The sequence below is a fragment of the Scomber scombrus genome, chromosome 16 (genome assembly GCF_963691925.1).
Source record: "Scomber scombrus chromosome 16, fScoSco1.1, whole genome shotgun sequence".
NCBI lineage: Eukaryota > Metazoa > Chordata > Actinopteri > Scombriformes > Scombridae > Scomber > Scomber scombrus.
Window position 1 is genome coordinate 21614447 of NC_084985.1, and position 16035 is coordinate 21630481.

At 39.3% G+C, this 16035-nt stretch overlaps 2 protein-coding genes across 2 annotated transcripts in view; one reads left to right on the forward strand and one right to left on the reverse strand.

The window, feature by feature from the left end:
• Nucleotides 1–776: 776 nt before the first annotated feature.
• Nucleotides 777–6428, forward strand: cfap90 (cilia and flagella associated protein 90). The gene is made up of 3 exons (XM_062435861.1): nucleotides 777–893; nucleotides 3185–3301; nucleotides 6249–6428. Exons 1-3 carry the CDS (start codon nucleotides 777–779, stop codon nucleotides 6426–6428), a joined length of 414 nt encoding a protein of 137 aa, XP_062291845.1.
• Nucleotides 6429–8286: 1858 nt separating this feature from the next.
• Nucleotides 8287–16035, reverse strand: part of adcy2b (adenylate cyclase 2b (brain)) — a 45155-nt gene continuing 37406 nt past the window's right edge. Inside the window, exons 19-25 of the mRNA XM_062435860.1 lie at nucleotides 15823–15907; nucleotides 12750–12908; nucleotides 11551–11697; nucleotides 11262–11369; nucleotides 9561–9675; nucleotides 9273–9397; nucleotides 8287–9187 (exon numbers count right to left, since the gene is read on the reverse strand). Coding sequence (XP_062291844.1) covers nucleotides 9035–9187; nucleotides 9273–9397; nucleotides 9561–9675; nucleotides 11262–11369; nucleotides 11551–11697; nucleotides 12750–12908; nucleotides 15823–15907 — 892 coding nt within the window. The 3' untranslated portion in view covers nucleotides 8287–9034. The remainder of the gene's footprint in view (nucleotides 9188–9272; nucleotides 9398–9560; nucleotides 9676–11261; nucleotides 11370–11550; nucleotides 11698–12749; nucleotides 12909–15822; nucleotides 15908–16035) is intronic.

A 16035-nucleotide genomic window follows, 5' to 3' on the forward strand; every position in this document is an offset into this window, starting at 1 on the left:
AAAATGTTCCCTTCAAGCTCTGTAGTTTGGTAACAGCTACACTCACCATTATATTTCCTAAAGTGAGTGAATGTGTCTAAAGGATAAACACTGATATTATTTGCCTGCACTTGAATGTATTTGAGGTAGTACTCTGAAGCTCAGAAGTACAGGCTAACAAAGAGCAAATTCAAATAAGCTTTACTGGCATGACAGCTCAGAAACTTACATTGCCAAAGCAGAACAGAAAGACCGATGATTAGCAATAAATATACAATAATATGAAAATATCAACAAGATTGAGTGTGATATCATAAAATGTATTAAATAATGATTACATTCAATTCAATATATGGAAGGAATGAGTCCAGGTGGAATTACATGGACAGCTGTAATACTTTCACAGATGTTGCCACTCAAAAACATTTACTACAGAGCTTTTTGCTCTTATGGCAGCAGTCTACATATTCTACAGCTAATACTGCAAACTGATTTTCCCCTCCACAGAGATAGGTCAGTTTCTGAGGATCATGGACATGGATAAATACAGGATACGTGTATTTGTCATGGAAGTAAACCACAAATGCTCATTTTTCTCACAGTACAGCAGCAAGTGAGATTTTCTTTTATGACAGAGAGCACCTGAAGGCAGCACGTCAAACGTAAGTTGGAGTGGTATCCTAGCAACCGCAAACTCCGAGCTCGAGTTTCGCGTTTGTGATTTTTTTTATTTGTTTAATGTTTTAATGATTGTTTGTTTATTTGTTTGTTTGACTGGGTAATTTCTAGCCAAGGAGATGGATGTGACACTCGAGGCAAAAACTCAACCGCTGGCCAACCTGTCTCCGTTTAGTTACATTCCACCACGACGGAAAGACCCAAAGGAAATGTCCTTCTTTAACAAAGACTCCACGGTAACGATACAGTGTTGCAACTGGTACTTATCGATAGTTAAAGTTAGATATATGCTCACTTTTGCCAATTTGAACCAGCTGGAAAACTATGTGTGTGTGTGTTTGTGTGTGTGTGTGTGTGTGTGTGTGTGTGTGTGTGTGTGTGTGTGTGTGTGTGTGTGTGTGTGTGTGTGTGTGTGTAATGTATATTTGATCCTTTTTCTTAATTCAAGCTTAAGCATGTTTTTTTTTGTTCTCTATGTTTTTTTGTTTTCTATGTTTAATTATAGCTCATTATAATGATTGAATTCCCAGCTGTGTTTACAGTCATTGTTTATTGTTAAACTGTAATATATGAATATCAATTACATATCTTTGTCACAATTGTTTGGTAACTGCATTTGAGGGATCATTGAAAAAAAATACATATAACATTATCGACCAATACTGTATATCGATATCTGAATCTTTTTGCTCCTTAATATCAGCATCAGCCCCTAAAATCCAGTATCGGTCATGCCCTAATTGTATCTGGCTAACATTACGACCTTTTCATTTTATTGGATGGTTTGGACCAAATCATCACAGTTTATATTTACTGATGTGTGGATGGTGTGACAGTGTCCCATCAACAAGTCCGACATTACTAATGACATCAAGGATTGTTTCAAACATAAGAGTCTTGATTTCAGGAATGAGGACCAGCTAAGATCAGCAACCGATCCAGAGACTGAACAAAGATAAAAGACAATACAGGGAATCCACTGAAAAGGACTTATATACATGTGCCAATGATACAAAGAAACTGTGGGAGACTTTGAAATCTAATCCAAATAGACTCCCACTAGGAAATCACTGTGAACAACAGATGTTAATACTGTGGCAAATGATTTGAACAACTCATTAAGTTTGATTCACAGGCTCTCTTTTCAGGACATGCCAGTGTCATTAACACCATAAGGATGGACGGCTGTGTTCCCAGGAGAGACACCAGTCCCAGAGAAGTCACGAAACAACAAACACCAATAAGGCAACAGATGGAGCCTCAGCTTTCCTTTTGAAGACATGTGCAGAGGAACTTGCATCAGCCTGGGTCTCTGTCTTTCAAAGGCGTCGATTCACATATACTTCCATCTCTCTGGAAAATCGCAGTCATTATTCCTCTTCCAAAAAGCGTTTTTTTCCCCCAGGATAATAATGAGTGTAGACCAGCAGCCCTGACCTCTATTGCAACGAAGTGCATGAAAAAGATGAAGGTGTGAAAGGTGAAGTCAAACATAAATGGACATCCAGATTCTTCTAAGTTTGCCTGTAAAGACAGTCGTGCACTGATGCTCCCCTGAACACAGCACACTTTATTTTGCAACACTTTGAAAACCACAAGACCCGCGCCATTCCCAACTACTGCGTCCATAACACTTGTATTATCCACGTTTATTCTAACAAAAACTTGTGTACATGACTGTAATCTGTCTTGGAAAGTCCATGTGAATTCTGTCCATGTGGGGTCCAACAGCGACTCTACTTTTTGTGCAGACTCAGGTTGTTTGGGGTCGGACAGAGGAGAGTAATAATGTTATTTTATCATGCAGTGATAAAGAGTGTACTACGTTACAGAATACTCAGCTTGGTAACATATCAGTCAAGTTAAAATCACAAATAAGCAGCAATGAGAGCAATCAGGTGAAGGAGCATCCCCTCCTCCTAACGTTTGAGAAGACTTTAGTTAAACAGGTGAGGTAAATTACTGCTGACTCTTACCTTGTTATGTGTTCAGAATACAAACTGCGCCCATCAGGTAGACGCTACAGGGGCTCCAATTAAATACAGGAAAGTATGATCCCTCTATCAGTGAATCTACTAAACACAGGACATAATGAGCGTGTGAAATGAGGAGCTGTGTTTGAATACACTTTATACACAGTTACTGCTCAATTATTATACGTTTTATGTCTAAGATGAATTTCTTTAGGGACAAACAGATTCATCTTAAGTCTTGATCTTGAATTAACCTTGAAGAGCCTCTCTGAGCTGAAAAATATGAACATAACTCTTCTAAATCATAAATGACCACATTTAATTAGTTAGAGAAAACCATTAAAATGTGGATTGCTATGTCCAACAAGGATTTCACAGAAACATTTCTAGAGCCCCTACGGACCAACTCAGGCTCTCTGAGCCACTTTTGAGAATAAACATTCTTGCTTCTTGATTTTTGCTTTCATTTGCTCAAAGTGCCAGAAGATGACCCCTCTCAGAAGGAGGGCATGCTCCGTATGGTAAACAACTGATGTGAGTGTCTTCACTAACAGGCCCCGGAGGTCTCTGTGTACGACCAAGTCTTCCACCAGGCTGAGGGTTACGACATGAGAGTGCACCGGGACGACAGGAGACACTGTAAAGGAACAGGACTAGAAATATATGAGGAGGTGAGGGCCACACTTACACATATTAGTGATCATTTCTGTTCTTCATCATCAAATTAATACATTTTTTAACATGCTGATGAGATAAATTTAAAGTTAAATGAATCTAGAGCAACAATAATTAGTTGATTGATTGACAGAAAATCAATTGCCACCTATTTTGATAATCGATCAATCGTTTGGGGTCATACATGTCATAAATACAAAAATGATCTAATTTCTTGTTTCTGTAGTCTTCTTGGTAGTAAACTGATGATCTTTGGGGTTGTGGACTGTTGATCGGGATAAAATAAGACCTCTGAGGTGGTGCCTTGGGTTTTGGAAACCGTGATCAACATTTTTCACCATCTTCTGACATTTTATAGACCAAACTCAGCTTTATATATACAGTTCATGTTGCAACACATCAGGAACTGTGCTCAATTTTCACTGATCTGCTTTTTTTTTGTATGTGAAGTAACCACGAATGATTTATTTGATGCTCTGTTGATTGCACCGTATCTTCTGAAACACAAAATCAGGAGTCCATCATGGATCTTGTGTGACTTTACTGTCATATTTTGATTTGATTTGATGGATTTCACATCCACTCAACCTGTTCTCCCAACCTGGAATTCCTATAAATGCAGTTATTCAGTGAAATGAACGAGCCATCTGTCACCTCCTCCTTTGTGTGACAGTTGTACTGACAGCTAAAGCATTAGATCAGAGTGCACGGCGTACAGAACTGCAGACAGAGACGAAATGAGCTGATCCTCCTGTCACACACACACACACACACACACGGGCTCATAATATTCACCATTATCTCTTTGAAATGTGATCTATTGAAATTCATGGAAACACACACACGCTGTACTTTTGATTAAAATCGCTCCTTCCTTTCAAGACGAGCTGCTATTGAATCAATGCTGTCAGGGATGTCTTTCATATTATGTTCCTCCACCAGCGTTAACATGTGGAAAATATCTGCATTACTGTAATACAGTCAGGAGTAGAGCTCCAATAGACATATATACACACACACATATATATATATATATATGTAAGAAACTAGGTTACACTCCAGTCATCCATCTTACATTCTTTCCACTTCTCAAAATGTTGCTTTAACTGAGTAGAAACCACATGAACTTTGAGCCTGAATGATGCACAGCTGTTTGACAGTAAGCCCTAATGCAAAACTAATGTAATGAGTAGTTTAACCAATGCTTTCTACTTCATTACTATTTCCAGTAATGACGTCAGTGAAGGTTGCCTTATGACACCGACCGCCCACACACACACCAATACATGATTAGATTTACCTCTCTACTCTACTAATAATCCACCATATTATTCCTATTGAAGTCTTTATTCTTGCAAATGTAGGACTTTTAAAGCTGTGGATGATATTACAGCTTCTGGAGTTTTTCATAGAAAGAAATCATGAAAATAAATAAAGAGCATACATTTAAAGATGTTCCATATTTAAAGGTCTGTTAATGTTTTTCTACGCGCGGTGCCCAAAATAGATCGCAAAGTTTTATAACATTTGTGTTTATGGCTGCTTTTGAAGGCATTTCATCTCCGTGGAGTAATTATTCATGTCAAGAAAACTAGCTCACAGCGAGTTTCTGGGTCACTGAAAGCAGAGAGGGTGTTGAACAGAGCCGACACACACACACACACACACACACACACACACACACACACACACACACACACACACACACGCTGCTGAGCGTGTAATTACAGTAAGTTGAGTGGTTGCCTGTCAGCGTTGGTGACAGTTCATGCTAATTTAGGACGTTTTTGTTTCATACTTCACATTCGAGTGTGGATTCAAAACAATTTCTTGTATAAACTGTTTAGACGATAATGGCAACATGTTTTTTTTCTCTCTTCCTGTTTCCACTGACGCTTATGAAAATATAAACCCACAGGTGACTCTGCACCGCCAGGAGCAGGCACTCTCTGTTCCGCAGACAGTTAGGCCGACCTGCCTGAAGTCAGAAGCTCACAGTGTTTCCAAAAAATCTGTTTAAAAAGCTCGCTGCCGCTCTGGTAATATTTAATAACACATGTACTTCAGGTTTTCCAATTTCAGCTTCATGATGAAGCTAATAGCTTCATCTGCCGGGACTTTTTTCTTTCACTTCTGCCAATATTGCACACTGTTACACTTAATGGCAAAGAAGTAACTAAGTGAAACTTGAGGCAGAGAGGGAGAGGAACAATCATCTTTTCATCTCAGCTCTGGCAGAGAGAGAGAACTTTTACTTTAACTTAAATGATTTTGGTGATACATCAGCGATGTGTTAGATTAGTAGCAGGTTCAGTGCAGTTGCTGAGTATAGCACCTGAAGCTGTAAACCGTCAGTACCTCTCAAATCTAAAACTCTCCATGGGGCAAATTCTGGGCCCCAAAATGGTTTCACGAATCAGTGCAGTAGCACCTATAAACAGCTGTACTGAGTTCATTCTGTGCTGTTATAGCCACTAAATGTGAACTAAATTAAAACTGGGTCTATCCCTCTTTTGATCCATAAGAACACCACTTTGGTCCAGACTCAACAGCTACAGGATGGATTACCATCAAATCTTGTGCACATTCATGTTCTCCTCGGGATGAATTGTAATAACTTTGTTGACCCCCAGATATATGGCTGAGACTAACAATTAGTGCAAGAAAAGCACAGGTGGAATTAAATCTGTTATCGATGGCTGTGTTTCCTTTATGTGTCCCAGCGAGTGATAATGAACAATACCTGAACCCTGGAGTAGACACATCTGACTGGAATCCAGCAATCATCAGTGCTGTTAATTACACCTGAGCTTTTCCTGCTTCGGCATGCCAAAATATCTGCTGTCAAAAAAGCAAATGTGATATTTTTCTCACTCGTCGTTGTTACAGCACAAGCAAAAAAAAAACAACTTAACTTTGGCTTGTTGTCCTGACCGACCACAGGAGAAGTCCCGAGTTGTGCCGGTGAGATCCTCTTCAGAATACGGCCGCCGTCCTGCTCCTGCCCTCTACCAAACCGGCCGGCAGTATTCACGTGTGGCTTGCATAAAAGCTGAATTTTTCATGAAGAACGGGATCATCTGGAATGTGGCTGAAGGATATGGATCAGTGGCCCCAATTTGATATAGCACAGCATGAGATGAAAGTGTTTGTGCTCACCTTGAAAGCATTGAATAATAAACCAGTGTTGCAGTGCGTTGGTTTCAGTTCTGTTAAGTTTTTTTTTCCAGACCATGTGTGCAAAATGAAAAAAATCTAACATTGTATCAGATGACATTTAAACATATTACTGTATTATGTACAGGTCGTTAGTAAGACAAACAGGTTTTTGTGAAATAGAGTCTGTCAAAAAAGCTTGAAGACTAAATCTGAAAATATGGAGACTTTGACATTTTCCAGGAGGTTCAAGTTTAATCCATCATTATGATGGAACCATGTAAAGATTCAGGTGCTACTGACAGTCTATAAATCCCAAAGATGTCTTCAAGCTATTGCAGCTCAGTAGTACACATATCAAAGCTCAGAATCTTGCTTCTATGATTTCTGCCTTCAGTATCATACTTTTTATGAAGAAACCACTCTTTTTGTTTGAAACACTGCACTTTCTGACTCTACTAGCTGTGTTTCTGATAAAAAAAAACTAGCTCACTAAAGACCTAAAAAGGTAAGAGATTAAAGAGATTAATTGCATCTTTACAAACTCACAATCTTGAGCAGATTCAAATCTGCCGTTACACATTACCTGTATTTAATCTCCTTTTGTTTTCTCCCCTGCACTGTGATTTTATGTCACTCTTGCCTTTTGCATGACTAACCTCTTTGATTTGTAAGTTCTTGGATCCCTTTTGTGTATACATTTTGAGCCCACGCAAGTGAGACCAGCCTCCTACATAATAGGATTGTTTTAGAGGACAGACATCTCTCATTTGCTCAGCTTTTGTAAAGTGGTAGAAAGAGAGCCTTTATTCTTAGAGAGCGCGCAGCGTTTCGAACTGTTCGGTGCTGTGTGTTTAAGAGGATTAGGAGATAATACAAAGGGCAGTGGTTCAAAACTAGAGGGATAAAATTGCATAGTAAAATGAGCATTTTGTCTATCTGCTAACAAAAGCCACTATAAAACAGTTGTTTCACATCTTAAATATGAGACATCCTTACATTTCTGATGCGTGAGTGGAGCTCATTGCATCTTGGTGTATTTCAGCTGTAGGCTACAGCCTTCATTTATTACTGTCTATGTATTTACTGTGTGGGTTTTTTTTTACAAGACAAATTATACACATTCTACTGTTGTCCCATAAACAAAAAAAAAGTACTAACGGTAACAATTGTATTTCTAAACTAGGTTTGACAGTATGACAGACACCAATTATAATGCCTTACTGTGTCATATTTAAAGGAATACATTAGCCACTTAGCTTAGCTTAACATAAAGACTGTAAACAGCTAGCAGGGCTCAGCGCAAAGGTCAGCGCTCACTAATTAACACCAAAGCACTCACTAATTAACATCTCGTTTGTTTAATCCACACAAAAACTAACGTGTAAAAACAACACCCAGTTTCTAGTCTTTGTGCTCAGCTAAGCTAAGCTAAATGGCTGCTGCCTTATCTTCAATGCACACAGATATTAAAGTGGTATCAGTCCCTCTTATGTAAACCCCAGACAAAAAGTGGACTAATGTTTACCAAAATGTGGACCTATTCCATTTAAGAAAACGGTACCATACATTTAAGAAATCTACTATATAATAATACTGACAACAATGCTAATTTAATAATGCATTCTGGCCTTTGAGGGTTTTGTTTGGTGACTGCAGTACTAAATGAGAACCTGTATCATCTCTAATCATGACTTAACACACTTTTGACTCTATTGTAAATGAATCCTGTGTTCATGAGATCATGTTCAAACTGTGATAAGAGGACCAAAATAAAGACACACCGACAGAGGATCTCAATTTATATACAAATGTTTAATGAATAACAAAAGGATGGCAGTGAACATTTACACACATTGCTGTTGGTTTGGCTCCAGATGGATCGTAATTTTAAAAAAAAGAAAAAAAGAAACCTCTACTTTCCTCTTGACTCCTGTGCCTGAGTCCACCTTCTCTTCAGTGGGACACAAACGCAGCTCTAAAGCTATAAATACAATTCACAGGTTTTGGCAAACTACCCATCACGCTGGCAATTTGTTGGCATCAACTGCTTTATATGACAATAAACTATTGCAACATCCATTTGGAATAAAATGGAACAAACCGACTCACAGTGCCAACCAGGCAGATAGAAAAAAAGAAAAAGAAAACATACACACAGCTCGGCAGGCAGCTCAGATTAGCTCCACACCACTACAATTGTACAGATGGGTGACTGCGGTCCTTGAGAGCTGCACTAATTTAGCAAACCTCTCTTTAGTCAGGCACTCCTTTAGACGGTGAAGAGACTCCTCGGAGCGACGTCTTTGTCACACTTGAGATGTGAAAAACCATCCAAAGTGCAGCGTTGAAGGACAGTGGCGGTGCACCTCGGCCCTGCTCTACATTATGTTGCTAAGGACAAAAGTGGTTCTCGACTACTGTCTATCCATCGTACTGCTGGCTTCTGGTAATGAGCTTTAGTTACGGAGCATGACAAATCACCTTTATGGCCACTTTGTGTGTGTATGTTTGTGTGTGCGCGTGTATGACTGGTGGTGTCAAGTCTGTTTGGTGGGTTAAGTGTGTAACAATCAAGGCATCACAGTCCCTTGTGACAGAGATCGGGTCATCTCTGTGTGAACAAAGTAGGTCTTCAGCTCTCCTTTGCCCTTCACGTTGATGATGCCGCGACATGAACACATGTACCCTAGTGTGGATAAGATGCCACTCGTCTCCTCTGTCACCTGCGTGGAGAGAAAGAGACGTGATTAGAATAATACGACAAGTGCACTGCAAAGACAAACACCTGTATTTCCTCAGACATCCCACCTGTATTTTACCCAGTACCCCAGTGGTCTCCATCCTACTAGCCACATTCACACTGTTTCCCCAGATGTCATACTGAGGTTTTTGCGCCCCAATAACGCCTGCAATCACCGGCCCGTGATTTATGCCTAGCCAAAAGAACACAACATCACAAATCATACGGCTGACTTTTCACAATGAGAGACCATCTACTTTAAAATTGACTTATTATAAAAGGGGGATTGGGGGGGGGTGGGGGGGGGGGTGGAACGACTCTGTGCACATGTGATTTATGATTTATGCTGTTCTCACCAATTCTGAGTCTGAAGTCGTTGAAGGAGTGTTTGTTGATGACGTCTAGCTTCCCAACCAGAGCAAAGGCAAACTCCACCATGGTGCCGATGTGCATGTACTGTCTGTCATGTTCCTGAAGGAAATGCAGAGGAAATAAATTCAATTAGGGAGAAAAATTAATTCAATAGAGAAAATTAAATCAAAGGTGCTATCTGAACAATGTTTAGACATCAATATGCCATATTCAAATGAACAGTATTGACTTATAATACATAAAGACCATGATAAACATGATTGATAACTTCTGTTTCATACCAGTGGGGATTGTTATTAATGCCTATTACATTAGTTTCCTGTTGCTTCTTCAGTCACAAGCTTTCTCTTTGGGCTCTACACTTTAAAATCTGATATTTGTAGCTCTGCATGAGTGCATCATGCATCATCATGCATCACTTTCTTCCTTTTTGTGCTGTAAATCAATATGATTTTCTTCTGTACAGCAACTAACTGTTTGCTTAACTCCTCCCTCAAACAGCGACCATCCAATCGTAGCTTAGCAACTGTCATGAGGCACAAGAGCAAAATTTGTCAGGGATGGATTATAAAGTGTGTTCATCTACTTACAGATCATTTCTGGCTGACTCACTTACTATTTATAGTAATAACCAAGACCAAGGAGCACATCATTAGCTAATTAGATTGTTTGTGGGGTTACAGGTCATGTTAGAAAAATCCCCAGTCAGGAAAGAATTCTGCTTGCCAAAATGTTCAATGAGAAATGAGCAGCATGCTTTTGTTTACTTCTGTGTGATGTCAAAGACCCTTTGTTTCAAAAATTACAAAGAAATTGGAGTACAGATAAGATAAGTTAAGATAAAATAGGTTAATTGAAGTTAGTTAAGATAAGACAAGATAAGATATGATAAGATACGATATGATGTGATACAATAAGATAAGATATATTTAGTTAAATTAAGATGAGACAAGACAAGTTAAGTTAGGATAAATGAAGTTAAGATGTACTTTATTGTCCACTTTGGTCAATTTCTCCTGGACTCAGTGTTACTGCATCACAAAACTCCCAAACATCCTAACATACACACACTGGTAATCACTATAAACTGCATGACATGTCACACTGAGACAGACAGTTGTGACAACAGTAAATAAGGCGCTTAGTGAGCGCTCAATTAAGCAGATTTCCTACCAATGAGGGAGATTTCTATTACAAAGCAATGTTCAGCTACATTTCTGAGTAATGATCTCATTTGCTTCCACTGACTGCACTGATGTATTCAAATGAGTGTAGTAATGAATCACTGACGCTTATATGTGGCACATTTAAGGAGCAACCCACACGACGCTCGGATTGCAGTAAATACTTTGATGCTTAAGCTCGATCCCATTTTGTGATCATGAGTGAAAAATGACAAGTTTATTGAATATGAGCTTAGTCTGCCAAAACAGTTCTGGTCCTGTGAAATGTGGTAAGCATGTACAAAAAGGCTCCAGTTCTTTGCCTGCTCCTCTATTATCAAACGTGAGCTCATATTAAAGCTGGCAGTAGAAGCTTTAACCCCATAGCCAGATGTGTCACTTTGTATCTGATGTGGAGGAAGCATTAAACACAGTGCGTCCACTCACTGTATAACATGACAAGGTCACAGAATGTGTGTGTGTGTGTGTGTGCATGTGTACTGATAATGAGTAAAAGCATGCCTGTGCGCACTCTGGGCCCGGGGTCACATTGAGTCCAGTTGCAGCCATGTATGTGCTACCGATGGTCTTTATCTTCTCCACTCCGCTGAACTTAGGTTTGGACAGCAGCTGAGGACACATGAAAGAGTCAGCCGATCACGTAACACGAACCGACACAGGAAATAACACCAGCTATCAGACAAAATACTAACACTTTTACATGCAACCACCCGGCGTGTTTCCATCTCAAACAAGAAGCGGGATTTTTTTTTTTCAGACAGCCAGAAGTATCAATATGAGAGGGGTTTACCTCATCAAAGTCTGCTATGATCTCGTTGAGAAGACGGAGGCACTCCAGTCCTTCCTTATTGACATCAGACTCGGTGTAAAACTCTTTGAAGTCTGGGATGGAGGCGAACATCACACACACCGACTCGTACGACTGATGATAAAGGTCCTGATAACGAGCAAGCAGACGAAAACAGCTGGATGCGTCGTACCGATCGAGCGCTGATGAGGGAAAGTTTGCATGGTCTGCGGTTTCAGTTGAGTCTCAACCACAGCTGACACTGACTCTTTAGAATAAGTATAATGAAACTTTCATCATCTATGTGGGGGACTGAGTCAATGCAGCTGCACAATAGCATGCGTCACAAGAAAGTCAGACGTAAGCAAAACAAACCATTTTTCTGAGCTGTCATGAACTAAGGAGAAACAAAGTATGCTATAAATAATTACAGCCAGTGTTGAGGAGTAAGTAGTAACGGCGTTACGTAAAAACTAAATAAATGTAACTGTAATCCGTTAGTTATGAAAATGTTGATGATTACAAAGGGGGCTACATCTGAAGTCTGACCTTTAAGATTTTACTCAGGAGGGTTTCTGCCTCATTCTTTAATATTTAACATGTTACTGAATACATATATTGCTGTTTTTTATTATTTTTATATTTTGTAAATAAATCATGAAGTGGGCTTATTTGGAGCACACATGGGCTTAAATGGTGTCACAGTACCAATGAAGCTCATCATCAAATATCTTTATATTCCAAAATCTACATGAACTAATGAATACATTTTCAAATGAGAGATAAATCTTTCCTTATAAGAAATGATTTCACTAATAAATCATGTCAGTGTCCATGAAAAACACCTCAACTTAGATTTTGGTGCTTAATGGATACACTTACCCTAACAGCTGAAAACTTTAATGAAGCTGAAAAATTAGAAAAGCTATCAAAAAGTAATCAATGTAATAAGTTACATTACTTTGATTATGTATGTGAAACAGTAACATTACTTATTACATTTTAAATAGGGTAACCAGTAATCTGTAACCTATTACATTTCCAAAGTAACCTTCCCAACCCTGATTACAGCTTGTATACAGGTGTAAGATATGCTGAGAAAAGGTATATATCAACAGCACATATAGAGTATTTAGATTGAATCATTTATTTTCTTTTTCTAGACATAAATCATGATAATTAAGAACCACAAACTAAAGTACCTCATTCTTCCAGTTGCGTCCCAGGAAGTGTTCGGCGACGTGGGCGGGTAAGACGTTCTCCAGCAGAACCCGGTTGAGGTTCTCCATGGTTTCGATCTCCTCGCACTCCCTCTTGAACTTGTCCCTCCACAGGAAGTCCAACCTACAGTAATATTCATTCTGTTACAGGAGGACACAGAGTAAAGAGACACCTGCGTCATTCACACCCAGCACTCTGCTCCAGGGCTTACAGGCCCTGCAAGCGGAAACCTACACTAACAGCAGGAAAACAAACAAAAAACTGAGAGGTTGTCAGTTTTAATCTACAGGTTATAAAGGTTTATCGTTCAACTTTGCTGGAGGTCAATCTGAAAAGCTGTAAAAGAGTCTGAATTGATCTCCTTGAAGCCGCTGTAGTTGGTATTCGTCTGTGATGTGTGTGCATTTCTTAGAGGTGGACTTTGCCAACAAATTTGAAGGATTTCTGGGAAAACCTACCCAACTGAAACTAAAGGCGTGCTTGGTATTCATGGAAAACTAATGTCCCAATAAGACGGCAATGAAACAGTGCGAGAAGCTCCGCTCTCATCGCTCAAGGAAACAGTAAGCAGACCGGCCTGTTTTGCATAAAAGATAGCCACAGATAGCCCCCCCCCCCCCACTTGGTTATTCATGCTTGAGGGAGTTCTGAACACATCTAGATATGTCAGCAAGACTCATCTATCGGGGTCAAAACATCCCAAGAGTGTGTGTTTCTGCATCCGGCCGGGGTCCCCCATCATGACGCTCGCGTATATCTGAGAGCTGCGGGCTACCTGTGGGTCGGCCCCTGCGGTGTGTGTATGAATGTGCGTGGGTGTGTATCCGCTCTCCAGTGAGAAATATTTCATGTGTGTGGTTAGCAGTCTGGATGATGTATGTGCGCGCTGAATGTCTTTCCCTTGAGATTAAAGCATGGTGCCAATTTACCCAACTCCTACAGTGTAGGCTTACATACACTTTGAGATGTGCTATAGTGTTGATAGCTTGAGGCCAAAATAGAAATGAAGGATCGCTTTCCAGCCTCTTAGGGTGGTTAGTGTTTTCACACATTATGTTCATGAACATCATAAGGTTTTATTTTGCTTCTTGTCTTGTGGAAACTGGAGCTTCTAGTAACTCCAGGAGTCCAGAAAGTAGGCCAGGAGAGAAGAAGCTCGTTCCAGCTGCTGTTCACAAACCGGCTAACGAGACTATAAATGAGCTTTGCTCCGTCGCGCATCTGTTCTTGAGAGATGAATTACAGATGCCTTCGTTCTCTTAACCTGCTTTCTCCTCCCTCTGACTAAATGGCTGGGAATTAGCTCATTAGTGCTGACAATGGAATTTTACAAGGCAAAATATTTTAATAGCAAAAAAGAAAAAAATAAGTAATCTTCAACCTTCTGCCACATTTATGCACTTCTGCGTCAAGGGCCACGGGTGACACCACTTTGAACACTTTGACCTGTTTCCAGAATTATTTTGATGATAATGAAGTCAGGAGCTCAGGCAAAACTCAGACTTTTAAATCCCAATAAAGAGGGTGACCGAAGCAATTTTCCTTCATTTAAGAAACTTTGCAAAGGTTCCTATCCCAGGAAGACGTGTTAATGCAGTCATTACTAGTAGATTAGACTATTTTAATTCTCTTTCTACTTGTCTTCCAAAAGAATCCACTAATAAACTATAATGAATTCAGAATCTGCTGCCAGATTTTTAACTAGAACAAGACAGAGAGAGTATATCATCCCAGTTTCAGCTAACCTGCGCTGACTCCCAGTGTGTTTTAGGATTGATTTTAAAGATCTTTTACCTATTTACAAGGCTCTTAATGGTTTGGGACCGGCGGCCTACATTACTCATTCTTTGTCGTTTTATAATCCTTCACAACCTCTTAGATCCCCTGCTGCTGTTTTTTAAAATGTTATTTTAAATATAGAAGTAAGAATATCGGCAGCTCAGCTCTTTTTTAACTTTGCACCGAAACTGTGGAATTCCCCGCCTGAAGATATAAGAGATGGAAGCTCTGTGAACATTTTTAAATGACAGTTGAAAACTAATTTATTCAACATTGCTTTTAACTGTCACTCTTACTTTTTTTGTTCTTAGTTTTTAAAATATATGTTATTGTTCTTATGCCTTCCTTTGTTTTATTTCTATCTTTCACATGTTCTGATGTTCTTAGCATAGCTGTTCTTGCTGTTTGCTGCTTCTTTTCTTTGTTATTTATTTGATTGCTTGGTTTTATCACCCAGTTTTTGCACTTGTTATAATTAGCCTATTTTTGTGTATGCTCTTGTTTGTTTACTTTATTGTAAAGCACTTGAAGCTACATCTCCTGTATGTATGGTGCTGATTACATTAAAGTTTTATTTATTTATGATTATTATAACACATTTTATTATAGTAACACATTTTACTGTGCTGATTAACACCTAAAACAGCATTCGGAAACCAATTACCCTCCAAAGACTTTTGATAAGAGCGCAGCGCTGAATGAGATGTGACAGCAACAAAAAAATGTACACAGCAAAGTTGTGTTTCCAAAATAAAACGCTCCCCTCCCATCTGGTTTCTGTGACCAAAAATGAGAACAACACAATGTGCTGTTTGGTCCCACTGTAGCTCTCTAGGGTGCCCCAGTTTTGGGTACAGAGGCTCTGGAGGGACTCCTCCCGTTCAGAACATCTGTTTTAGGGTCAGAGCAGATGGCTGGTACTACACATGAAATCTGTGTCAGCTGAGTTTAACGCTTATATGAACTGAAGGTGTTAGACACAGAGGAGATGGAGGCAACGTAACAATAACGCAGTGTAATTTGCTTCTAAAATTCACAGTGGAAATGATTCCAAATCCACTGGTATAATGTCTGGAAAATATCTCCTTCACTGTTAAAGATGTATAGCAAAAAAAAAGCCATTGTGTAACAGCGCTGAATGACCTAATAAGTTATATCTGTAGTGAATGACCCAGGTAAAGTTCTAGTTTATACTGTAAATATGTTTACTACTACACTGTGATAATAGTACTATTATGTCAAGTTATGTTATTATGGTTTAATAAAACTACTGACCTGCCTGGCTAATACCAGCAGGGTGATGAAGAAGATGAAGAGAGACACAGAGCCCATTGTCTTCAGATCCTTCAGGACTCCTGGTCTGTAGAAAGAGATAAAGAGAGAGAGAATACTATTATCATGATGTTGATTGCCCAGTATTGATTTTTCTTACTATCAACAAATCTTATTAAAAGACAAATCCATGAATTAATTGATCCTACTGTCTAT

What these genes read in the sequence shown, in the direction of transcription:
- cfap90 (XM_062435861.1), top strand. Translation starts at nt 777, where the DNA reads ATGGATGTGACACTCGAGGCAAAAACTCAACCGCTGGCCAACCTGTCT. An exon ending in TCTTTAACAAAGACTCCACG is followed by an intron (nt 894 to 3,184) that starts GTAACGATACAG and finishes CTTCACTAACAG; the next exon opens with GCCCCGGAGGTCTCTGTGTA. An exon ending in GACTAGAAATATATGAGGAG is followed by an intron (nt 3,302 to 6,248) that starts GTGAGGGCCACA and finishes GACCGACCACAG; the next exon opens with GAGAAGTCCCGAGTTGTGCC.